Raw genomic sequence first — 23,648 nt, forward strand, 5'->3', positions numbered from 1 at the left:
AATGCGACCGAGGGGAATCGAACCCCTCTCTATATGGGAAGAGACGGGTTTACCGAAGGTGAACCAAAAAAAAAAAAGAAAGAAGAACAAGAGGGGCGAAATGCGTCGATCAGGAATTTAGCGCGAGGCCAGTGGATGCCTGGATAGTGGATACCGAGAAGAGGTTATACAAAGATTTCCCTGGTGGCTGGCATTCACTTCTTCGCTACCAAGCAACAACGGCTAATAACAGATACGCAGTGGGGTAATCAAATCTTTCAACTTGACTCTCCGTTGTACTACAGAGTACTGGGTTTGCGATTATGCCATATGAAAACAGCCTCTCTGCACATAACTTTGAGGTGGTGGACTTTAAGACAGTTTTGCCAGTTCGAGGAAAAGTCTAACATAGACAGATACAGTAACGCTGGACTGATCAAAATGTGAAGTATATAGGCCTTAATGTGGCTACTGTTTACAACAATAACACGAGTCATGTTCTAAAGCAACCATGGTGTAGTGGTTAGCATTAACGCCTTCCAAGCGTTAGAGTCGGGTTCGATTCCCGATGGTTGCACAAACGGATGACTCTCCAGTCTCAACTTCTTTTTTTTGGGTGTTGTTAATTCGTAGCTACGGTTTCGCAGAGACAGTGACGTTGTTCAGTATGTGAAAGTTGTGCTGGGTAACTGTAGAATCATTATCCAGTGCTTAAGCTACTATAATAGAGTAGCCTGAATGTTTATCTTAGATGGTATAAAACGCTTAGATTATTTGTCTCTCACGCTTTTGAGTCTATCTTATCTGTTGCCCTGAAGCCATGGCATGAGAGGAAGAAGTTCTAGGTAGTACACGGAGACATTCATTTCCCGCGGGAAGTCGCGTCCTGTTCGTTGGTAATGCCATGCATAGAGTGTGATAAGCTAGTCTCGTAATTCCACCAATGGCTGCCAGGAGGATTGATCCCGAGCCTCTCATCTCCAAAGCCCGGCTCGAACCAGCAAGGCTGCGTTACGCTCGAGAAGTGTCGCTTGTCGTGATAAATACTCCACGAATAGCTGTTTGACCACAAAGTTCATCCGTTGCGACGAAGCGCTTGTTAATTTACCCCTTTGTTTAATTGATCATCCCAGGCAGGAGAGGGACAGCAGGGGCTGAGTCGTTGCCGATTACAGTTGCCGGCGGCTAAAAGACCGAGGAGTTGTGCATAGGAGAATAAGTCAAGAAATATACCGTGCATAACTTATGCACATATCGTTGTGCATCTGCACAGGGTTATACATGTTTAGTGGAATGACCACAGCTAACAAGATCCGATGGACTGGTTCGCGAAACATATTAATGAACATTCCGATTGACGACGCACAGGGCTTGTGATCATCGCAGGATCCGCGTACTTCAGCTGAAGGGTGGATTGCCTGGAGAAACAAGTGTACGAGTATCGCAGATCTACGATTAGATCGACGTTGTTGCCGCTGAACGGCAAATCGCTTGAAGAAACAAGTATACGAGTATTGAGGAATTGCAATCAGATTAGCGTCGTCACGGCTGATCGGTAGATCAAGAAACAATTATACGAGTATCGCAGATCTGCGACTAGATTGGCGTCAAACGAAGTATACGAGTATCGCACATTGGAAATCGAATCAACTTTATCTCAACTGCACGGTGGATCTTGAAGAGACAATTATACGAGTATCGAATTGCAAGGAGACAATCACAGGCAAATGAAGATTTTTAGATGAATTCTAGCCCAGGATATATTTTAGCCAGTTAAGCTATGATAATAGATACAGTATAAAAGTGAAGAAACATTCTTCTTATCATGTTTATCGAGATTGTTGTCTTCCTCCATGAAAACCAGTGAATGAAAAACTGTCAAACACCACGTCCTGCGTGAAACTTGCCAGTCTTTCACAACTGGCCCTGAATCAATTCCATATGAACTTAAGCACGGACAGCGACGTCACGAGCGTGGCGGCGGACGTAGGGGGCAGAGTTGCAGCCAGAGTCGTTGTTGCCCTGCTGCTGGTTCTGGTTCTGGCTCTCCTGGGGAGCGGGAGCCTGGTTCTGAGACTCAGCAGCAGGAGCGGCACCACCCTCAACAGTCTTGACAACGTCACCAGCCTTTCCGTCAGCGGAACCACGGATGGTACCACCGGGGATGACATCAGGGCCGGGGGTGAGGTCGTAGGCGGTGGAAGAGCCCCAGAGGGAGAAGTTGACGGCAGGGTCGTCCTGCTTGTAGACACCGGGGATCTTGACGGAGTCACCAGGGATGCTGGTGGCGCTGTTGCCAGAGATCTCGAGCTGAGCGCAGGCAGTATAGAACTCAGCCTCACCACCGTGAGCACCGTGGAGAGCAATGTGCTCACCACGGACGATGTACTGACCGTCGGGGAGAGTAGAGGGGATCTTGAAGTGGACGGAGTCCTCGTCCCAAGAGCACCAAGAGGGACCACGGAGCTGCTCGGGGCTGCCCTCCTTGCAGACGAGACCCTGGTGAATCTTGTACCAGTCGAGGTTGGAAGGGTCGGCGGTGGCGGCGTTGTCGACCTTGGCGGCGTAGACCTGGATAGGACCAGGGTGCTGCATACCAGTACCGCCGAAAGCCTGCTTAAGACCAACCTCATCACCGGCCTTGACCTTGAAGACGTCAGGAGCAGCGGAGGATCCCTTGTTGCAGACAAAGTCCTTGTCGTTGGGGGAGATGGAGCCCTCGGGAGCGTTCTTGAACTTCATGGGCATGTAACCGTTCTGGTGCTTGCGGATGTACTGGTTGTCGGTACCCTCCTGCTGACCGCCGATGGTGAGCTTGTCGAAGGTGTAGTGAGCGCTGACGGCGGAGGCGAGGCCGAGAACAGCGGAGAGGTAGGCGGTGGTCTTCATTTTGATAGAGTTGCTTGGTTGCTGGAGACTAAAGTGAAAGAGTCGTTGGTGGACAAAAGTCGATAAAAGATTGTAAGTTGATAAGAAAGAATGAAGTGAGACTAGCTCTTTGAAACGAATGAAATGGGCTGTTGATGAATGGATGATTCGAAAACCTTTGAGCGAGGTCGACGATGGTATTTATATCGAATCCATCTCCTATCAACTCAAGAAAGCTCGTATCTCAATTGGGTTCTTTCTCCTCATTAGCGCCCATCCACCGTCCGTCCCGTATACGACCCTGGGCCTGTATCGTCTCAAGTTCCCTCCCGCGATCCTACCATGACGGTCTTCGATCCATCATCTGTTTCTTCTCTTGGCTTCCAAAGACTGTTCCCATTTGACAGCCAAGTGTCTGTTTCCCACTTTTGCGGCCTGTTTCGACGTCTCTAATCTCCCTTCAGACGTTTAGTTTCTCTGGGCATCTAGGACCCCTGCTCACCCTGGTTTCATCGCGTTTCGACCACCGCTTGATCGATTATCGAACCAATTAGATCTTGGCAAATGCTGACTGGACTTGAGATTTCGGAGAATTTTGACTGCCCGAGTTTTTAATAGCCCGTTATCCTTGCTGTTTATAAACGCCGGTGAAAACGGTAGATGTCTATTGCAATTTGTGTTCAGTTTTTCTATGCCTGCTTTTAGATCATTAAGCTTATGATGCTTATTAGAGTTCGCTAGCAATGCACAGCAGTTGAAGGAACGTTAAGGTAGTAGAGTTCACGCTAGGAACTTGGCCTCGCTCTATTCGAAGTTTGACGTTTCGCCTAACAGCGATAGCGCTGTAGCCAACCGCCAAGATAAGGCCATTGATCATTGATGGAACGATTTTGTCTTTAGATCTCCATAATTCTCCCGTGTTTCAGCCCCTCTTGGCAGGGTTAGCTTAGCTGTGGCTGCCGCAAGGTCGGCCAGATACAGTTTAGATCCAGGCGCAAATAGATCCATACAGAGTCATTGATTGGTCAAGTCTCTACCCTTGCCAGGGGCAGATTGTTTTAAGGCCTGGGGATGTCTTAACAGCTGAACAAACAGATGGTCGGAGCTCTTTCTCCTACGACGGTGTCTTCAGTTGGTGGTTACTTGATGATGAATAATCAGGATCGGGCAATGGTTTGTGCAGCATGATCGTTTGTCTGGACAACGACAGCCATCGCTGTCAGATTGACGGCCAACAGAGGCAGCTGGTTCAGAAAGTCAGTGCTTGTTATCCGTAAATCCTGTGCAATTCCACGTCGGGCTCCATGGCCTCCCACAACCCGATACTGGTCCACCTGCATGGCCAATCATGTCAGAGCTAGCACCCCTCTTTGCAATGGTGCCTGAAAGACCCTCTTATCAAGTTTCGAATATCACTAAGATCCCTTCTGATGATCGGTTTACACTACGATCGGGTCGCCGATCAGCATAGCAGACATTGATATACTATGTCACTCAGCTGAGAGACCAAGGCAAAAGTTCAAGAATCGAGCAGAGCCATATGCGTGATGCAATCACGTTCAAAATACAAGTTTGGGTCAGGCAACTGTATACGGCAGATGGCATCCTGAAACGCCGAGTTACATCTAATGGTGGCATTATGCGGTAGCATGAATGCATTACAGGCTGCGGCAACAACGTCATGGGACTCAAAGTTAGAATCGCAAGATAATGCCGATCTTCTACAAATCCCGGCCAGAAGACTATGGCATGAATAGTAGAGTGCTGTGCTTATGACTGCTGATATACCGATGTGTCAGGTGATAGTTTATGCTGCGTTTCATAGCGTAAAGTTCCAGCATTCCATCGCATGTTCGTGAAAGTTCGTAGGTCACGCAGGCATTTGAGAGGCAGCGATGGTTGAGGGGAGATGGTGTTTATAAGAAGAGGAAGCCAGAGTTGGATGAGACAAGATGCTCTTGTCGGAGCGGAAGATGCTTTTGCCGATATCTTATCTTTGTCCTCTTATCTTATCAGCGAGTCTCCGTTATCTCGGATGCAATCGGCTTTCGTCGGTTTGTGTCGGTCAGCTTCTCTGCCTTCGCAACCCTCAACTTCTGCTTTGAAATTGCGTGAGTGTCGTTGATATTGTCAGATATAGACCACAGATCAAAACACTAGTTTCTGTACATCAAGAAAACTCTTTACTCTATTATCACAGACTCTTATTACAGTATTGCCTTGTATATTATTGCTATTCCACGCTTTCTGGATTCTTTTTCCGGTCTTCGAGTTTCTGTTCTCCTTGCTATAGGGTATGGCAAGTACCTTTGCAATCGTCAGTACCAAACGGTACTTGCCACTGCGCCACACTCTGGAACGAGCCCTGCTAGCCGCCTGTCCTCCAGGTCTAGCGCCCGCTTTGACAGGACGCCATTATACTGACCTGAAGTCGAGGGAATACGAAAAAGACTAACCCCAATCTGTCAAACAATTCCATCAAAAAACTAACACAGACTTCTTGGTCACCACATGCTGACTGCATCTCCACAGCCAGAATCCTCCTTCCCCATCTCACCATTATTTCCGTACACAGTCACAGTGCTACAAAAGAGTAGATGTCTTAATGCTACGTCAATTTACCCGTTCCTAGGTTGTCAGCCACAAGTTGCCGGAAGTGGATGTTTTGAGTCTTCTGATTGGCGGAACAATATTCCACCTAGATGACTCTCAATCAGGAAGAAATCTAGAATATCAAGACAATCTGAAACGTGGACGTCTCCACAGCTAAATTCTCCCTAGACCAGTAATCGGATCGTGCTCCTAAACTGAGACGGTCGAATTCAGCCGAAATGAGCCCCTGCCCCTAGACTAGACTGGGTTCAGAACTCCCGAGAATAATGGGTCGACTTCGGTACGTTCGATAAGGAGACATTTGAGACTGTCGGTGTTTTTTCCTCCCATCGTTAGGGATCGTCATTTTGCCAAGTAAACAAAAATGCCGAGAGTCGTCCCATCGTCACGATGCATCTTGGCTCATTTAGCCTGATGAACCATTCGATACATCAATTTTTCCACCGGGCAGAAGTCCACTAGTCTTGGAGCTATGTAACTGCACCCCAGATATCCTAGCGCAAAAGTCCCTAACCGTAAAAATAAGCTGGAGATTGAGCACGTTGTAGCCACTGACTAGAACCGCCGAGACTTTTGACACCCCTGGCAGCTCGGGTACCGGCATACTGGGCATAACGATAATCTCTTCGAAACATTCGGAGGGCGGTTCCGTTTAACTGAGAAGGGAAAAGTCGGAAGACGGAGGAATTCCACCCCGGGCATAGACTGTGTGGCCTTGTGTTGATTGCTATGGCTCGAGCATCGATTCATGATGATGTACCCCCTCCTTGACCCGCGCACTGAAGATCTTCAATATTTAAGATACTCTCTTCCCGCTCTCTTGGCACTTGGCATTCCATCACTCACTCTCACATCCAAAACAATTACATCTCTTCATTCATTCCTATTGCAGGTCAATTACACTCTCTTTTCTCAACAACAACAACAGTCACCATGAAGTTCTCTTCCCTCCTCTTCACCGCCTCGCTGGTCGCGGCCATGCCCGCTTCCGTTGAGCCTCGTCAGGCCCAGCAGAGCATCAACCAGCTCATCAAGGCCAAGGGCAAGACCTACTACGGAACCATCACCGACCCCAACCTGCTCCAGAGCCAGCAGAACAACGCCATCATCAAGGCCAACTTCGGCCAGGTCACCCCCGAGAACTCCATGAAGTGGGATGCCACCGAGCCTCAGCAGGGCAAGTTCAACTTTGCCGCCGCTGACCAAGTCGTCAACTTTGCTGCCCAGAACGGCCTCAAGGTCCGCGGTCACGCTCTTGTCTGGCACTCTCAGCTCCCTCAGTGGGTTAAGAACATCAAGGACAAGAACCAGCTCAAGGCTGCTATTGAGAACCACATCAAGAATGTTACTGGTCACTTCAAGGGCAAGATCTACGCCTGGGTATGTACACTATCATCGCTTTCACTTTATCTCTTACTAACAAGAATAGGACGTTCTCAACGAGATCTTCGACTGGGACGGTACTCTCCGTAAGGACTCTCCCTTCACCCAGGTTCTGGGTGAGGAGTTCGTCGGCATTGCCTTCCGCGCTGCCCGCGCCGCCGACCCCAACGCCAAGCTGTACATCAACGATTTCAGCATCGACGACCCCAACGCCTCCAAGCTCAAGGCCGGTATGGTCGCCCATGTCAAGAAGTGGATTGCCCAGGGCATCCCCATCGACGGTATTGGTTCTCAGACCCATCTTGACCCCGGTGCCGCCAACGGTGTCCAGGCTGCTCTCCAGCAGATGGCTTCCACTGGTGTCAAGGAGGTTGCCATCACTGAGCTCGACATCCGCACTGCCCCTGCTGCTGACTACGCCACCGTCACCAAGGCCTGCCTCAACGTCCCCAAGTGTGTCGGTATCACTGTCTGGGGTGTCTCTGACAAGGATTCTTGGCGCAAGGAGCACGACAGCCTTCTGTTCAACGCTCAGTACCAGCCCAAGCCTGCCTACAACTCTGTTGTCCAGGCTCTCCGCTAAATGTGGACTGTTGAGAAGAATGCTTTGAACTAGTATCTCATTGCTGGTCTTGAGGTTGTCGAAGCATTGGGGGTTTCACGGCCTAGTTGTTGGCCTCACTGCACATATTTTTCCTGTTACATATATACTTGTTTTGCGATTGTGAAAATATCTAGATGGTAGCTGTCTGATGCTTGGTTACTAGTATAGCTAGATCAGCGGTCAAAATATATACTTACCATCCAACTTTCTCTCCACCGTAGATCAACTTGGTGATATTTATCGCATCCACCTCATAAGAAATGCGTTGAGGTTCGCGCCTCATAACTGCATTCTTAGCCCTGCAAGGCCAGCGCATGTTGCAGACTGTGCGACTCACATGACTTGGTGATCTATGAAACATTCTAAGCCTTTTCAGTCATCTTTGCCAAGACTTTGTAGCGAGGAATCGTTTTCGCGGTAGTGCTGAAGTGTCAATCCACTCATGTGACTGGATAACTAACAATCTCAATCACTACATATAACGACTGTCGCTGGTTCTTCTGTATAACCCAACTCATCACACCGTGTCGCCTCGTCTTGCATCTGGAGTCAACTTTGTGTAGAACGAGTGTGTGGCCTCGGGCAGAGGATACCGAGACCCAAGTCTGTCTATATGTGGTCGAAACTTCAGAATGCTCGACTGGTAACAGTCAATACGACGTAGCCCTGCCATCAGTGCCCGTTCAATACTCCAAGTGTCTTGTCGTAGTACAGTCTGGCTTGGCTAGCTGACAGTCAGCCCGCCCTCCATGGACAGTTGTACACAGATTACCAGGTATCCCCAATCTCTTACTCATTCACCTTCCAATAATTCTCTAGCCTCATGCATAACGAAAATTTAAGCTTGATTTAAGGTAATGGACTAACACTACCCCGCCTGCCAAGTTCCTCTTAGCAACAAAGCCACCAATTATTGACGACAGCCCCGCATGGTTGGGGAAGGGATCATTACTCGAAAGATCTAGATTGGCTTGCCTGCCAACCATCTGATATGCAATGAAACATAAGATTGATACCCGGCATCTAGATCTGAGTGCCTTGGGTTCTGGTCAGGCATATAAAGTGGTGTTGCACCGCTGGAAGTGCGTCAACTGCCACATACCCCAACGCCAAGATGAACGCGATGGACAGAAAGGACAAGGAAGATGGCGCTCCCGTGCCGACTGATGAGGTTGAGGAGGTTCTCAAAACTGCGCCTCAAGCTCGTGATTATTCGGGTGCGCACGAAAAGACAGATCCTCGAGAGATTGCTCTTGTCAAGAAGCTGGACTGGTGGATTATGCCGATCCTATGGTTAATGTACTGGCTAAACTACCTGGTAAGTACCTTGAGCTTTTAATCTGATCGAAAAATTGACACATCAAGGACCGTAATGCCATTGCTCTAGCCCGCCTCAACACCATCGAAAAAGACCTCAAACTCACAGGCACACAATACCAAACATGCGTCTCCATTCTCTTCGCAGGCTATGTTATCGTCGGTATCCCAGCTAACATGGTCGTTACCCGCGTGAGACCCAGTATCTGGATGGCATCTTGTATGACTGTCTGGGCTGTTATCAGTGGCCTTACAGCACTCAGCCGAAACTACACAGGATTATTGCTTACGCGATTCTTCCTTGGTATCTCTGAGGCGCCGTATTATCCAGGTGCATTGTATATCCTGGCTAGGTTCTATACGCGAAAGGAACTTGCTACGCGTATCTCGATTCTTTACACTGGAAATATCCTAGCTACTGCGTTTGCTGGACTAATTGCTTTGGGCATTTTTGAGATGGACGGAATGGTATGTTTACACGATCAAGATGATTCGCAGATACTAATAATTCCAGGCCAATCTCGCTGGCTGGCAATGGCTTTTCATAATCCAAGGCGCAGTAACCCTCCTCGTTGCCCTAGCAGGCTTCTTCATCCTCCCCGACGAGCCCCTCACAACACGCTGGCTCACACCCCAAGAACAAATCCTCGCCAACGAGCGCACTCAACGAGACACGGTCGGAAACTCAGGCGAATCTACCAGCTGGACAGGTATACTCTCTGCTGCCAAGGACCCCAAGGTGTGGCTGTTTGTGGTGATGCAGCACTGCCATCTTGGAGCCAATGGATTCAAGAACTTCTTTCCTACAGCTGTTAAGACGTTGGGTTTTAATCAGACTATTACGCTTGTTTTGACGTGTCCGCCTTATTTAATTGCGGGTGCGATTTCGATTGCTTGGTCTTGGTCTTCGGGACGATTCAATGAGAGAACTTGGTGAGTTGCTGTCCTATCTTGTTGGCGAATTATGTCTGACTGAGTAGGCACATTACTATTGCAAAAGCTGTTGCTGTATTTGGCTTCATTCTTGGATGCGCTACCCTCAACACAGGCGCTCGATATTGTAAGCCCCCCCAAGCTATCTCAGCGCCATTACTAATTAAGTATACAGTCGCCATGTGTGTCTTCTCGATCGGCACCTACGCCGTCAATAGCATCATCCTCGGCTGGGTATCAGCGACTTGCTCTCAGACCAAAGAGAAGAAAGCATGTTCGCTCGCCATCGTCAACTGTATCGCTGTAGCATCTTTTATCTGGACGCCGTACATGTGGCCTTCCTCTGACGAGCCTCGGTACACCATGGCTATGTCCTCAAGTGCTGCGCTGAGTGTGGCGACTGCCATTGGAGCTTGGGGTATGAGATTCTGGTTGATGCAGGAGAACAAGAAGATCCGGCAATCTGAGGACGAGGGTACTTTGTACTACGCTTATTAAGAAGCGAAGGTGGAGGCTTGACAGCGAAGAGGCAATACCGATGCTTGTGAGACGGCATAAGTCAACGTCGATAAGCACCGATATTTGTACTTGGACCAGATTGACCAGATCATAAGCCATTTGGTGTTCTTAGAAGTCAGACACCATAAACAGATCTTGATCGTGATATCACAAATGAAGGGCTTACACACAGACCCAGACATGGTTCAAGTAACATCAATTCGTGATTTGTATCGTAACTAAGTCATCTATAGTAGTTTATTCCCTGCGATACTCGACCTCATTGGCCTCCTCCTTCACATCAGCCTTCTCATCCCTCGCCATGATAGCCTCAGTATCAGGCGCAAGCTTATTTCCATAGCGACCAATCTTGTACCAAGGCAGAGAGAACAACTCATCAGTGCTCTCAAGCGATCGACCAGCCATCTCAGGAACAAAGAAGAAGACCCAAATAAGACCCAGCAGACAAACAGCCGCGCAGAAGAAGAAGAATCCAGTGCTAGTCATCTGAAGGAGCATAAGAGGAACAGCCTTGGTGTTGCCGTACTGGTTGGCAAAGTGAAGACACATGGTAATTGAACTACCGAGGGCTCGAAGACGGAGAGGCCAGATCTCAGCGTTGACGAGGTACTGGAAGGAGTTCCAGCCCATGGTCCAACCGACACCGGACATGTAGAGCATCACGACTGCACCAACACCAGCATGCTTCTGCGAGGGTGTCAAGGTCCCGTTCTCGAGAGCTTCAGTACCGACGATAGCGAGGAAGATGGCGATGTAAAGAATGGAGATCATCTGAAGCGTAATACCGCCGTACAATGATCGTCGTCGTCCGATGAAGTCAACCAGGAAGAAAGCGCAGAGGTACGCAGAGGTAAGCTTCACAACACCAAGAATACAGGTAGCGAAGAGCTTCTCAGATTGTCCAGTCTTTCCAAGAACACCAAAGAACTCAACGGCATAGATAGTGATGGCGCTGGCGCCGGACCATTGACCGAGAAGCTGGGCCATGAAACCGAGCATAAGACGGTACCGGTTGGCGGGGATAGTGAGAAGCTCGCGAAGCTTGCCCCATCTTGACACGCCGAGGAAGGCCTCTTGTTCACGCTCGAGTTGTTCTTGGATACCATAGAGTTCAGCTTGGACGAAGGGGTGTGTTTCGGGGAGTTGGCGGAGTTTGCAGAGGGCTTTTGTGCTCTCTTCGTTTCGGCCTTTCATGGTGAGCCATCGGGGGGTTTCGGGGACGGTGAAGGATAGAAGAAGGAGCAAGCTGCAAAGGAGTGATTAGTTAGAGCGCGATACCTGAGGAGCTTGGTGGAAACTTACCTTGAGAAGCCGATGTGGCACATCTGAGGATCTACCCACTGCCATCGCGACGTGTTGGGAAGATTGATAGAAGCGCCCCAGTTGCTGAAGTACGCAATCATAACACCAAGGTACACCGAACCAGCAAAAATATTGGTAAGCATACCACGAATAGCTCGTGGAGCAGTCTCAGCAAGATACGTAGGACCAACAACGACTGTCATACCGATACCAAGACCAGCGATAAATCGCCCAGCAAGGATCTGACCAACACTTCCATGACTGGTAACAACAATAATGAATCCAACAAGCCACAGCAGACAAAGAACCTGGAGCGATCGCACACGACCGATCTTGTCGCAGATGAAGAAAGCCAACAGTGAACCAGCGATGGAACCGATTTGGACCATACTGGTGATGTTGGACTCAACTTGGGCTTGGTGCTGTTTTGAGCCCTCGTCAAGGTCGAATTCTTCCTGGAAGCTCTTGAGATTGACCATGCCTCCGACAAGACCTTCATCAAGACCACGACTAGCACCGAGAATACCTTGAAACTGTCAGCACAAGAAAGACCGAACAAGAGGGAGATGACTTACCAAAGACAAAAGTGCTCCAGTAAAGACGCCAGTTGAGCACCTCGCTAGGCGTCTCCGCCATAGCGGCCTGGTTACCAAGAGTGAACTTCATTGTGGCAGAGAAACTTGACAAGAGATCAACCAACTACTCAGCTTAGCTTCTGAGAGTGAAAGCAACAAAGAGAGGAAGCCCATTTATAAGATTCAGAGCTCGGACAAGTGTCCGCCGAGTTAATACAACGTAGTAAATTGGCCCCATGGGCAAAGACGGAGAATTCCTGCTAATGATTTAACGAGTAGATGATTGGTCAACCCCGCAGCACTACGGATATCTCGTGCCGATTGTGGAGTCTGGACGACTCCAACGGCCCTTTTTTTGATGCGGAGATAGTTCTGTTCCCCGCATCTCCCACTTTCTTATCTTTGTCTTTACTCATTACCTTCATCAAGAGGATATATACCGAGTCTGAGAGAAGGTACTGACATGGCTTCTCTTTCTTCAACCTCTATGTTCTGCTTGTATTACTTGTTGCGAGGATTTATTGACTACGGACATTAAACCTTCCCCAAGCAAAATAACCTCCCGGTCGCACCCTCGCCCTCCCTTCCAGAACTTTTGTCAGTGTTAGTGATCAGCACGGCTAACCGGCACCGTAGAAGGCACACGGAATCCACCTCTTCCTCGTTTACGAGCCAACCCTCAATCCAAAATAATTCCCTCTCTCATTTACAGTAAACTAGGCGAACTCTAGCCGTCGTGTGCCCCGCAAGGACTAACGGTGTAGTCGTGGGGATTCCCTGTGGAAATGACTCGCTTGGGGAACACATACACAGGTTTGTGTGAAGTTGCGGAGAAGGTGCGTTATGCTTAATGATGCAGTGATGATCTTCTTAGCACTATGGATTGCTAGTTCTTGACTTCCTCGGTCAACTTCCACCTTGTTGTTTCCTCAGTCTATTAATCTGGAAGCAAAAGTAGCGCCGGAAAGCCCGGATTGAGTTTCTCCGTGCCTCCATCGCCAGTTTTACCCCAGTGTCGGAACGCAGATCGTTATGAGGCCCCGAGATCTATTTGCTTAGCGCGAGCAGTAAGTGGCGAGTGTTCCAAGGAACAGAGTTGTGCTAAGATTGACCCTGCTCTCATTGGATTAATGTTATCTAGGCACACTGTCCTACCCCAGGTTCCGGCAATCTGCTCAAGCAGTATGGCGAATACTGTTAGCGCGATCGATCTTATCTTCTCCTTCAGAAGAGCTTGTCTGTAGCATATTGCGGCAAGGATCAAGTTACTCAGGGAAAGCGATGGCAGTTTTCGTGTCTTTTCCAATGTCCACTATTTCTATTGTCCCTGCCTCTTGGTTCCCTTCGCCCAACACTCCCAAAAGGATCCACTACTATGTCGCTATCTCGTCTGCAGCCGACATTGACATACCTAGAGATTCAAACTAGAAGCTTTACTGCTCTGGCTTAGTCGCGTATACAGACCAACTATGATTTGTTAGCCTAACCATCCGACCCACGATATAATGTGGGAACGTACATATGACAGTACGCATGGATCTTCAAATTCTTAAGATCCTTCCGAACGTCTGTGAGGAAGATCTCGACCTCCTCCACACTCCAGCCAAGACCGCCCTCACTCTTGGGACGTGTAAAAGCAGCAAGACTGCCAGCCGCCAGACCGTTCATTCCATTCTCATAAGACCATATCCCTGCATCGAGTTAGCATCAGGATAAAGACAGCTTGTAGTATGACTAACCAAGTTGCTTATACTTCGGATCCCTTGGCCACGCGTTCAAAGGCCACTTTCGCTTGACCACTTCAACGTTAGTAAAGCCAGCTTCTTCAAGCTGGTCCTTGTACCTCAGAGCACTGTCCAGACCAGATCCCATTGCGGTAAAAGCATCGAGAAGCATCTTGGACCATTTGTATAGGGCTGAGTCTTTGGGGAGGGTGTCGTCGTCTGATGTCATTGGGTAGATGCAGTCGATCAGTTCGATCACGCCACCAGACTCGAGGTTCCTAAACGGATGTGGTTAGCTATGGCCCTAAGCCAGCGGGTGGTTGGTGTGCTGGCTAACTCATAGCTCTGCTTGAAGAACTTGGGCCAGTCGCGAATGGACCCGGTAAGGAAACGAGCGAAGATAAAATCGAACTTGGCAGAGTAATCCCAGGACTCCTCGACGTCGTCCACGTAGAAAGTCACGTTTGGTGGAATACTATCAAATTGTCAGTAAATTAATCTGTTATGGAACTTGGAATCATCTGTCTCATACGCCGAAGGCTGAATTGGGCTCAAGTCGGCTCCGATGACCTAAAATAATTAGAGAAAGTCGTCCAATGTCGTTGCTTCCGAAACAAACCTGAGTTTCCGGGTGCTCATCCGCTATGCTGAGGTTAGTATACATATAAACCAAAAATACGTTGGCTTTACCCACCGAACTCGATAGACCAGATTCCCGTGCCGCATCCAACATCGAACACGCGATCGAGCTTCTCGGGCAGGGGAGCCGCATGCAATTTTCCGTCGAATGTGAGAAGCATGAGATGATGCTGCAAGTCTGTAGGATATATGTTAGATACGATTTTAGAAGCAACAGGGTTAGTGTACCTAATCGTTCATTCTCAACCTAGTTAATCCCAGTTAGCAGATTATTAGGATAGATAGAGTACAGATTCCACTATACCTCATCATTAGGAAGCGCATAAGCTGAGAAATATATTGGATTAGTAGTTTCGCCAGTTTTGTCACTCGTCCTGAGATTTACCTCCGTCTTTGTATGCATGGTACGTCCTTCCGTTCTCCTCACGGTATTTCATGATGCTTGACTTTAGTGATGTGCTGTCACTGAAGGCATCCTGTGACGGTTAGATGTAGTCGTCTTGGGATTTGGAGCCATACTCACTCCCCCAAGTGCCGAGTCACCATCATCAATAACGCTACTTGCGACCTAGAAGTGGGTAAGACTCGTCGCATGAACTTTCTGATCGCGGCTGCGGGATACTCACGTTATCGTCAGCGACGATGGTCTCTTCGTGAGGTGTGACGGCCATTGCAGTTCTTCGAGATAAGATTTCTCAAAAATTAATAGATGATCAGGTTATGTGTGGTGATTCAAGATACCAATTGATAAAAAAGAGATCTGTTATCCGCAAGCGATATGCATCATGCCACCAAAAATCACGTGGGACCTTGAAAGATGGAAGTCTCGTCCTATAGGACCAGTTACCGCAAGCGACCTTCTGAATACGGTAGAATGCGCCATTTATCCACTTACTGAGCCGGGTTCCCCTCTATTTTCGGATGAACGTATGCAGCATGATGCTGTTATGAAGAATTTTGTCATTTATTATTGGATGGGAAAACGTTGTTGGTTCGTTCCTTCGGAGAATAAGTCGAAACGGTCAACTATTCCCGGACGCGAGTCAACTTGTGGAAACTCGCAAACGCCGCAGTGTAGACGAGTGAAACTTTAGCGAGTAAAGAGCTGCAGCAGTAAATATCAAGCATGTATTGATTTCTGTACTACTGAACATCTGTAAGTTATTACTGCGTGGGATACTAGATTTTGGTATTCATCACCAATTTGCATAAGACAAGCCCATCATCCTCCAATCAACGAAATCAGCGTGCCTACCTGCGAAGTCACTCCTAGTGTTGCATCTCGCGCTCTATCAGAGCGAGTAATACTCGTCAGTGATCCATTCTGGCGTAGCCCCCACGCCAACATCAGCATCATACCACCGGCCACTGGTAATTTGGTCATGGCGCCCGGATGCTTCATGCCTCAAACCGGTCTGGACAACGGCCTTTTGCACTAATGGCGTAGGATCCCAGACGCTGACATGCTGGAGACGCCACTCAGCTGCGGCAACCTGAGCAGCTTTGACCACAGATTCCAGGGTGTTCAGTTGATCAGCTGGAATCTCTCTCGGTGCTGTCGACGTTCAGCTGACCTCTGGTGTCGTCTCCCTCAACAGCCAGCCGCAAAATGTAAAGTACATTGCTAGCATCTGTCGAGTCTGGATGCCCAAAATAACGATAATACCAGATGGTCCATACCTGGCTCCCAGGCGGGCCTGCAATGCATCCCTTGACCTTTGGGATACGACCAAAGAGATGTTTGGTGGCAAAGTCCACCTTCCTGATGAGGAACAGCATGTGTTCAGTATTGGGTGCAATGGTGAATCGTCTTTTCTCACAAGGATTGCCCATGGCAGCGCGATCCATAGCTTCATTCCGCTCACACAGTGATGCGATGTCACCTTCCAGGATGTCTTAGACAGAAGTTGGCTTCACACCGTTGACGGAAGGGAATACAAGCTGCGACTGCTTTGGGTCAGGCAGCCATCTAAGGACCGACATCCATTTACTGCCAATGTCGGAATATAGGATGGAGCCGACAGTGACACCCTCTTCGGACTCCCATTCGCGGAGAACTTTGTGCATCTCTCGAAAGTAACGAGAGTCGTAGGCTCGTCGGCGGTACTCCTCAGGACAGGAGACACTTGCGATACCATGGACAACAGCATCTTTCACGTTGCCGTCATAGTCGTTCTCGATGGCACGCTTGAGAAGGGTTTCGCCCGCGCAAAGAATTGGTCACTCATTTGGCGAAAGACCTTTGTCGACGAGATTTCAGTATGTCATCCGTGCATCAGTGGCTAGGGGTACAGTGGCGAGGTCTTCGGATTCTTGGAGGAACGCATGGACAGGGATTGAGTCCTCCCAAGCAGAAGAAGTCCCTTTCCAGATCTTGACGCGCTCCTCAGCAGTTGGATGAACAAGTCCCAGATTGGGATCACATGAATGGCGCGTGTCCGATGAGCTCATCGTGAAGGGCAGTATGAAGTGAAAAGTGATGAAGATAGTGAGAGTTCCCTGGTGCTCGAGTGATGAGGTTGGTTGTTAAGGGTGTCCCGATCGAGAGATCAAGGGTGGTTTTGTTGCGAGAGGGAGGTTACTTAGTGGTAAGAAAGTGGTGGAGGTGCTGTGCACAGGTCAAGCCTGCAATTGTAACTGTGGCCTCTGTGTATGGTGGTTTCGTTGGAGTCGTCGAGCTGAAGGCTGATGTCTCTTGTAGGTGGTCGACGTCGTGAGAAGGAAGAGGGAAAACCCAGATGGAAATAAGTACTGCATTTTATACCCAGCTGAGACCTTGTGTCATTTGGGCAAGGTTGAGAGAAAACAAGGAGGGTCCGGTGTGAGCATTGGAGTCATCTAGTCGGGGTATGCTTATGACACATCTAGTGATGAGATGCCCGGCAATGCGTATACAATAAAACAAGAATTATACGCAGGAACTGCCATTCGACAGCTATCTTTTCTGATGAACCTTATCCTAACAAGGTCCGAACCAAGGTTATCGTGAGTCTTCTGGAACAACGACACGATGTATGTATAGAAGTGGGGTCATAATGATTTAAAAAGTGCAATTCAAGATGGAAACCTTATTATTAGGTAACTGACCTCATTCGATACTGGAGGCCCTGTAGGCTGTACGCCATCTGAAAGCAATCACGTCGTGAATCACTTCCGGTTCTCGCTCCACCACAAAAGATCTTCAGCCACCTATAAGAGTCAACGAGAAGTAAATGACCCATTCAATATCTGTGTCGCCCCGAACGCAAGCAGGCTCTGAACTACATCATCAATATGTAATCACATACAGTCATGCCTTTTCACCTGCGTTGGCGTAGCTCATCCTACCTAGGACCGTTTGGAAGACGTTGGTTTAAAGTTTTCAGCCGCCTAGTTTCAACCAGTATCCCGTGACTCTACAGTCAAGACTCGAGTCCTAGATCGTGTACTAAAAAGCCGCCACCTGCTCTATCATAGTAGAGATATGAGATCTAAAAACACAGATCAAAGGTCGTTGAAGTCGAAAGGTACCAAAGTTGCAGGGTACATGTCTGGTAGTAAGTCACTTCCATACATGAAATTCTCTTCCCAGTTGACTTCGCTCGACGACGCATGGGCAACATCGTCATCGGCCAGAGGGTGCAGAAAGTCGGTGGTAACATGTATGCTCACGTGCGATTGACTTTCCGGAGGCGACCCGTGATTGTCGCTGGGCAATGCAGCTTCGTGAACGATAGGATCGAGAAGCTCCCATATCATAGAAGGGGAAAAGCTGATCGTTGTATCAGTGATGCCTACCTCCGCTTGAGGTCCTATAACAAGTGATTGTAGTCGGCTGAGACTCTTAAGCTAGTGTCTACGTCAGCAATGGCTCACATCTTTTAACAACGGGTACTTCTCCATACCTTGTGAGACACACATGGCCAAGTTTGCGACAAGTGCTCAAGGAACCTTTGTGCCTTGGCCAGATTCTGAGCAGCTTTCCGAGCCACCTTGCTATTCCTTACGAACTGATAAAGCCATGGAATGGTAGACGTCGCTGCGACGGCTAATCCGATGAGCGGATTGGATATTTCAATAGACAAATCCTCAAATATGCCAATGAGCCAAAACACCCAGCCAGAGTGGAACAAGGCCTGATCCACTACCTGCTGTAAGAACAGCCTAGATTGTCTTATTCCTTTATTGCGACGCAGAGCAACGAGATGAATGAAAGGATGGTTTAGCAGCGCAAGCGACGCATGTAGAATGACATGTGTCGTCAACCACGGATTCCAGTAGTGACGGTAAGCCAATATCTCATTCCGCTGTCGCTTGAAAGGGAAAAGGCTCCTCATTAAATGTTTCTGGTGAAATTGGGCTTCATACTCAAATAGTGAGAGATTGAGCTTGGAGTATGTTGACTCAGGCAGCCAAGGTATCTGAACCTTTCCCACCCTGATCTCATGAAGGTGACAGGCGACTTGACTCCAAACGGCAATCATCCTCCCGGCGTGGGTATTGATACCGATATCGTTGGTCGCGCCAACTGCATTGTCAAAATCCAGAGCATTGGCCTCGTTGGTATCAAGAGGTATCGGAGGTGGGGGTTCCGAGCTGGATGGATGCTTGCAATTCGAATCAGACTCAGGAGCCCGTGGCATATGTGGAAAGAAGATAGCTTCAATCATGTAGATGGACCAATAACACCTGTTCTCCTCGTCCTGTTCCTCGATGTCTGTCATCTCGTGCTGTCGGAGCTTACGTATGCTCTCCAGCCGAGTCGCTGTACCAATGGACATCCAAGCTCGGGAGAGCTCGCTCTCTGCGAAAATGTGAGTATTAGGTCTAGAAGTCTATTATGTGGCATTTTACCAGCGATGTATTTCAGTGCCAACATGCATAAAGCCTGGATGACTTGTACCCGAGGCTTTCCTTCGGCAGCGAGGCGCTGCATGGTAGTTGCTGCAGAGCGGCTGTAGAATTTGAGGGCTACCTTGTGAGTCTTGTGGTAGAAACCATGTGTTGAGAACGCGAGCATGAGTGCTAAGAAGCTGTGCACGAAGTACTGGGGAGCATTCTGCAGTTTTGCTTTTAGGCTATCGAGCTCAAATAGAGGGAGAGGTTGTAAGTGGACTGTTGTTTCGTACATTCGTACGAAGTGATCCAGAACACTCTGGGGAGGGTCGGGACTATGACATACGTTAGGATCGCATTTGCCGATGATCCATATCAATAAACGTTACTGGGTCTCTGAGAAGGTCATTGTGGGTGAAGAGGAACCCCTGTTTTGACTTGTGCAAGCTTGTGGCTGTGCTTGTGCACTAGCCTGAACATCTTCGCCATCGTTTGACCTACCGACAACCAGTCAACTGCGAGGGCACCGATAAGTATTTAAAGCATCACGGACCTGAGTAACTCGGACAGGGCAGCAACCTGCGCTTCAAGCGTTCGAACTCTGTCTTTTGTAGATTGTCTGTAATAGCGGTAAGTGCCAGCTTCCAAAATCAGCGCTGATGAAGACTAACCTCTGGCTCTTTTGTGATCGGATAGATTTATCTTGTACCGAACTGCCTCTCAAGGCATACTCACACGGCAAATGGAGTCGCTCACAAAATGAACAAACGGGTCGCTCTCCAGTACATTTAGATTTCTTTCGGCTGTGGACAATTATAGTTAGCAGGAACACTCTGATGTTGACCAATGTACTTACCGACAGGGCTCACATGCCTGTCGGCTTCGGCGTGGTTGAGTCCCTGAGGCTGATTTCATCGTGCTGTTTGCTGATAGGAAGAGAAGAAGAAACTCCGCGGAGTTTGACTAAGGGCTTCAAGCACGTCAATTGTCAGTTCCTACCAATGACATTGTCCGGGTTGAACAGAGTGGGTCTCACATGGTCGGTGGTTTTCTGACACTACCAGCCGTCTCCGTCCACGTGAGCTCAGAGTCGCGGTTATGATTGGACAGACGACCAGTGAAAATTGTCAAGGAATCTTCCGCGGAAATTTACTTCAGTTCCGGCTTGAGGAGGAGTAGTAAGACTATAAAAACTCGAGATAGAAATTGATTATACATATACCGTCTTTTTTGTTCATAGTACTGCTCACCACCCTTTCACTAAAATGTCTAACCCAGAACTCATGAAAGCTGTCGTCTTCGACGGACCATACAAGGTCTCTGTGCAAGATAGACCAGTGCCTCAAAGTATGCAACCTACTCAGTCCACTAAACCTATACCAGCCATCTCTAACTTCCACCAGTTCAAAGTCCACAGGATGTTATTGTCAAGGTCAACATGACAGCTCTGTGCGGATCGTTAGTCTTCACACTCATCTCAGCCCATCGTCTCCCGGACTTTAACAATAGCCTAGGGAACTGCATCTCTACCGAGGAGTAGAGCCGACAAAGCCCGACTTCATTATGGGTCATGAGTTTACAGGCACCATTGTCGCTCTGGGCTCTGCTGTGAAATCCGTCAAGATTGGTGATAAGGTCGTATCACCGTTTACTGCTTCATGGTAGGAAACGAGCTTCCCCATGTTATCGCCTCCGAACTTATACTAACACATGGTGACAGTGGTCAATGCTACTACTGCCAAAATGGCGGCTCTGCGAGATGCGTCAACAGTCAAGCACTCGGCTCTCCAAATCTCGACGGAGCCCAGGCCGAATACGTCCGTGTCCCATTCGCAGACGGAACCATCATCAAAGCCCCGACAGGCATATCCGATCAAGCTCTAATTCTCATGGCTGACATTTTTCCAACTGGGTATTTTGGCGTTAACTCCGCGGTAGAAATGATGCCGAAGCTTGACTTGCAGGACGCGACTATCGTGGTGATAGGTTGCGGCCCTGTGGGGCTTTGCGCAGTTGTTGCTGCGGCTGCCCTGAAGCCAAAGCATTTATTTGCTGTGGACAGTGTTCAGGCCAGGCTAGACCAGGCAGCAAAGCTTGGAGCTGAACCTCTCAACTTCATGGAGGATAAGGCTGGAATGGTAGACCGTGTGAAGTCTGTGACTGGTGGCCGTGGTGCCGATATCGTGGTGGAAGTCGTTGGTCTATCACCAGCTCTCCGGACAGCGTTCGAGTTGGTTCGGTCATTTGGTGCTATAAGCAGCATCGGGGTTCATAACGCTGAGGTATGTCTGTTCGTATGTTGTTTGATACCGCAATGACCTAATTAGATACAGATCCCATGGTCAGGAAGTGAGGCTTACAAGTAAGTTGTCTCGAGCCACACCAACCACAGCGACGCTAACTGAGGGCAGCAAAAACGTTCGCTTACAGATGGGACGTTGTCCTGTAAGAAGCATCTTCCATGAAGCCATGGACGTCTTAAGGCAAGAACAAAGTTCTCTCGGGTATGTTCCTCAACATCAAGTGTTCTCCCCAATCTAGATCATCATCAGATGGTGGATAACGAGGTTTTAATCCCACTAACCTTGTATAGGTTCTTGTTCGATAACATTCTCCCACTTTCCGACGCAGTGAAAGGCTATGAGCTGTTCAATCAGTCTAAAGTTCAGAAGGTGATCTTCCGAACCTAAGCACATTTGCCAGGAACTACTCCAGGTACCCACATTTAGCCATCCATAGACCTTGAAGTCGAGGGAGTAGTCTTTCCTAATACAAGCTGTAACTTATAGCCCAAGAATATCTACTCGTAAAGTCAAGACGGCCATATCTACGTTCCAGAGAACGGTTCCTGCTAGAGGTACATAGTTGGTTGACATACACGGGTCGAAGACGCCAAAAAAAGTGATGACGGCCGCCAATGGAACTTGCAGACGATAACTCTACTTAGGGGCGATGGCCAACCAAATCTTATTGAGCGAATCTGGGCGTTTGATGCTATTGTTGTCGCCACCGGCCACTATAGCCTACGGCGTATTCCCGACGCCAAGGGGCTGGCAGGATGGAAGGCTCACTTTGGCGATGCTGTTATACACTCCAAACAGTACCGTCGCCCAGAGCAGTTCACTGGCAAAAAAGTGCTTGTTATTGGCGGAGGAGCTTCTGCGTATGATGTCTGTCGCAAGACAAGCGAAATGGCCAATAAAGTCATCCATAGCACCAGAGGAGGCGACTTTGAACTGCCTCAAGCAATGTTTCCTCAGAACGTAGAGCATGTTGGAGGCATTGAGGAGTTCGTATTGGAAAGAAATGAGACAATCGGCTCAGTGAAGGGCCACATCCCATTGACCAACGGCCAGAGGCTTTACGACGTCGAAAGCGTTGTTCTGGCCACTGGGTATATCACTTCATATCCATTCCTTCAGCAATACCGTCGCGATGATGTAGCTGTTGACGGTGCTACACGGGATATACTCGTCACATCAGAAGGGAACATGGTGCATAACCTCCACAAAGACATCTTCTATATAGAAGACTCGTCACTATCATTTATCGGCGTACTTTATCACAATGTGACCTTCTCACTCTTCGACTTCCAAGCACAATGACTGGAAGGAGAAGCGAAAGCTATTGAGGGTAGCCGAGGGTACTAAGCCTGGTGCGCTGTGGGCTAGACTTAGTGATCTAGCAAAAGCCTAATCAACTATCCACCTGCATGCTTATGATCTTTCAGGGTTTGTTTCACGTTTGGTGAAGTCGGAAATCTATTTCCCGGTTCGTTGAACCAGCAGAGAGTGATGAAGGTGGCAGTGAAACCAGAGAGGAAAGACCAAGACCAAAGCAGATGTCGGTTCTACCAGGTCTATTACGCGTAGCCTTCTGTTAGTATTGGTCGCTCACTTGGCAGTGTTATCGTGTTGTCAAGTTGAAGGCCTAGACAAGTTAGTTCCTCTAGGGTAAGGGTTTCCTTAACATTCGTCACACCAGAGGCGGCGCTGTGGAGACACTTGACGTTGCTTTTCAGCTGTTCTTGGGGCATGGAATCACTGTGAACGATAGCGTTTAGATGGTACAACAGTCAAGTGCTGTCTTTTGTTCTTGCTGTACTGCTACGGGAGGTTTTTGAATCAGGTCGCTCGATGGCTCGGTTATCAACGGTCGATAAGATGAAATAAGATAAGATAACCACTGTGCATTGGTGGAAGCGGGGTAACGTGTGATGGGCATGATTCCGCATAAAGCTGAATCAGATGGGTCATCGACGCCAAGGCCAGTTGTTATCTGAACCATGTGTTTTGACAACTCTCTGAGCAAACTATATCCCTTGGTGGGAATGTACCAATACTCCAATATACTTCTTGAGAAAGATATAAGGTAGTG

General features: G+C 48.5%; 8 protein-coding genes across 8 annotated transcripts; 3 read left to right on the top strand and 5 right to left on the bottom strand.

Moving 5' to 3' along the window:
* Window positions 1-1,926: 1,926 nt before the first annotated feature.
* On the bottom strand, window positions 1,927-2,868 carry FIESC28_03767 (uncharacterized protein; the record flags this gene model as incomplete). The annotated part of the gene is made up of 1 exon (XM_031157916.1): window positions 1,927-2,868. The coding sequence occupies one exon, from the start codon at window positions 2,866-2,868 to the stop codon at window positions 1,927-1,929; it is 942 nt and encodes a 313-aa protein (XP_031017979.1).
* Window positions 2,869-6,393: 3,525 nt separating this feature from the next.
* On the top strand, window positions 6,394-7,426 carry FIESC28_03768 (uncharacterized protein; the record flags this gene model as incomplete). The annotated part of the gene is made up of 2 exons (XM_031157917.1): window positions 6,394-6,840; window positions 6,890-7,426. The coding sequence occupies 2 exons, from the start codon at window positions 6,394-6,396 to the stop codon at window positions 7,424-7,426; spliced, it is 984 nt and encodes a 327-aa protein (XP_031017980.1).
* Window positions 7,427-8,561: 1,135 nt separating this feature from the next.
* Window positions 8,562-10,195, top strand: FIESC28_03769 (uncharacterized protein; the record flags this gene model as incomplete). Its single annotated transcript, XM_031157918.1, has 5 exons — window positions 8,562-8,765; window positions 8,813-9,232; window positions 9,279-9,697; window positions 9,745-9,824; window positions 9,873-10,195. 5 exons carry the CDS (start codon window positions 8,562-8,564, stop codon window positions 10,193-10,195), a joined length of 1,446 nt encoding a protein of 481 aa, XP_031017981.1.
* A 258-nt stretch (window positions 10,196-10,453) lies between these two features.
* On the bottom strand, window positions 10,454-12,184 carry FIESC28_03770 (uncharacterized protein; the record flags this gene model as incomplete). The annotated part of the gene is made up of 3 exons (XM_031157919.1): window positions 10,454-11,462; window positions 11,519-12,044; window positions 12,094-12,184. 3 exons carry the CDS (start codon window positions 12,182-12,184, stop codon window positions 10,454-10,456), a joined length of 1,626 nt encoding a protein of 541 aa, XP_031017982.1.
* Window positions 12,185-13,526: 1,342 nt separating this feature from the next.
* On the bottom strand, window positions 13,527-15,127 carry FIESC28_03771 (uncharacterized protein; the record flags this gene model as incomplete). The annotated part of the gene is made up of 12 exons (XM_031157920.1): window positions 13,527-13,560; window positions 13,613-13,784; window positions 13,833-14,095; window positions 14,155-14,292; window positions 14,350-14,387; window positions 14,437-14,459; window positions 14,512-14,634; window positions 14,685-14,703; window positions 14,761-14,783; window positions 14,842-14,932; window positions 14,980-15,024; window positions 15,083-15,127. 12 exons carry the CDS (start codon window positions 15,125-15,127, stop codon window positions 13,527-13,529), a joined length of 1,014 nt encoding a protein of 337 aa, XP_031017983.1.
* A 1,225-nt stretch (window positions 15,128-16,352) lies between these two features.
* Window positions 16,353-16,907, bottom strand: FIESC28_03772 (uncharacterized protein; the record flags this gene model as incomplete). The annotated part of the gene is made up of 2 exons (XM_031157921.1): window positions 16,353-16,643; window positions 16,749-16,907. The coding sequence occupies 2 exons, from the start codon at window positions 16,905-16,907 to the stop codon at window positions 16,353-16,355; spliced, it is 450 nt and encodes a 149-aa protein (XP_031017984.1).
* A 1,032-nt stretch (window positions 16,908-17,939) lies between these two features.
* Window positions 17,940-20,279, bottom strand: FIESC28_03773 (uncharacterized protein; the record flags this gene model as incomplete). The annotated part of the gene is made up of 9 exons (XM_031157922.1): window positions 17,940-18,284; window positions 18,341-19,239; window positions 19,290-19,606; window positions 19,661-19,768; window positions 19,825-19,890; window positions 19,943-19,950; window positions 20,007-20,074; window positions 20,128-20,176; window positions 20,271-20,279. The coding sequence occupies 9 exons, from the start codon at window positions 20,277-20,279 to the stop codon at window positions 17,940-17,942; spliced, it is 1,869 nt and encodes a 622-aa protein (XP_031017985.1).
* Window positions 20,280-20,536: 257 nt separating this feature from the next.
* FIESC28_03774 (uncharacterized protein) lies at window positions 20,537-22,876 on the top strand (the record flags this gene model as incomplete). The annotated part of the gene is made up of 7 exons (XM_031157923.1): window positions 20,537-20,618; window positions 20,675-20,729; window positions 20,786-20,932; window positions 20,992-21,553; window positions 21,605-21,633; window positions 21,683-21,775; window positions 22,219-22,876. 7 exons carry the CDS (start codon window positions 20,537-20,539, stop codon window positions 22,874-22,876), a joined length of 1,626 nt encoding a protein of 541 aa, XP_031017986.1.
* Window positions 22,877-23,648: the final 772 nt, after the last annotated feature.

This window comes from Fusarium coffeatum (assembly GCF_003316985.1).
Source record: "Fusarium coffeatum strain FIESC_28 chromosome Unknown BRIP53273_contig_78, whole genome shotgun sequence".
In the NCBI taxonomy this organism is placed as follows: domain Eukaryota; kingdom Fungi; phylum Ascomycota; class Sordariomycetes; order Hypocreales; family Nectriaceae; genus Fusarium; species Fusarium coffeatum.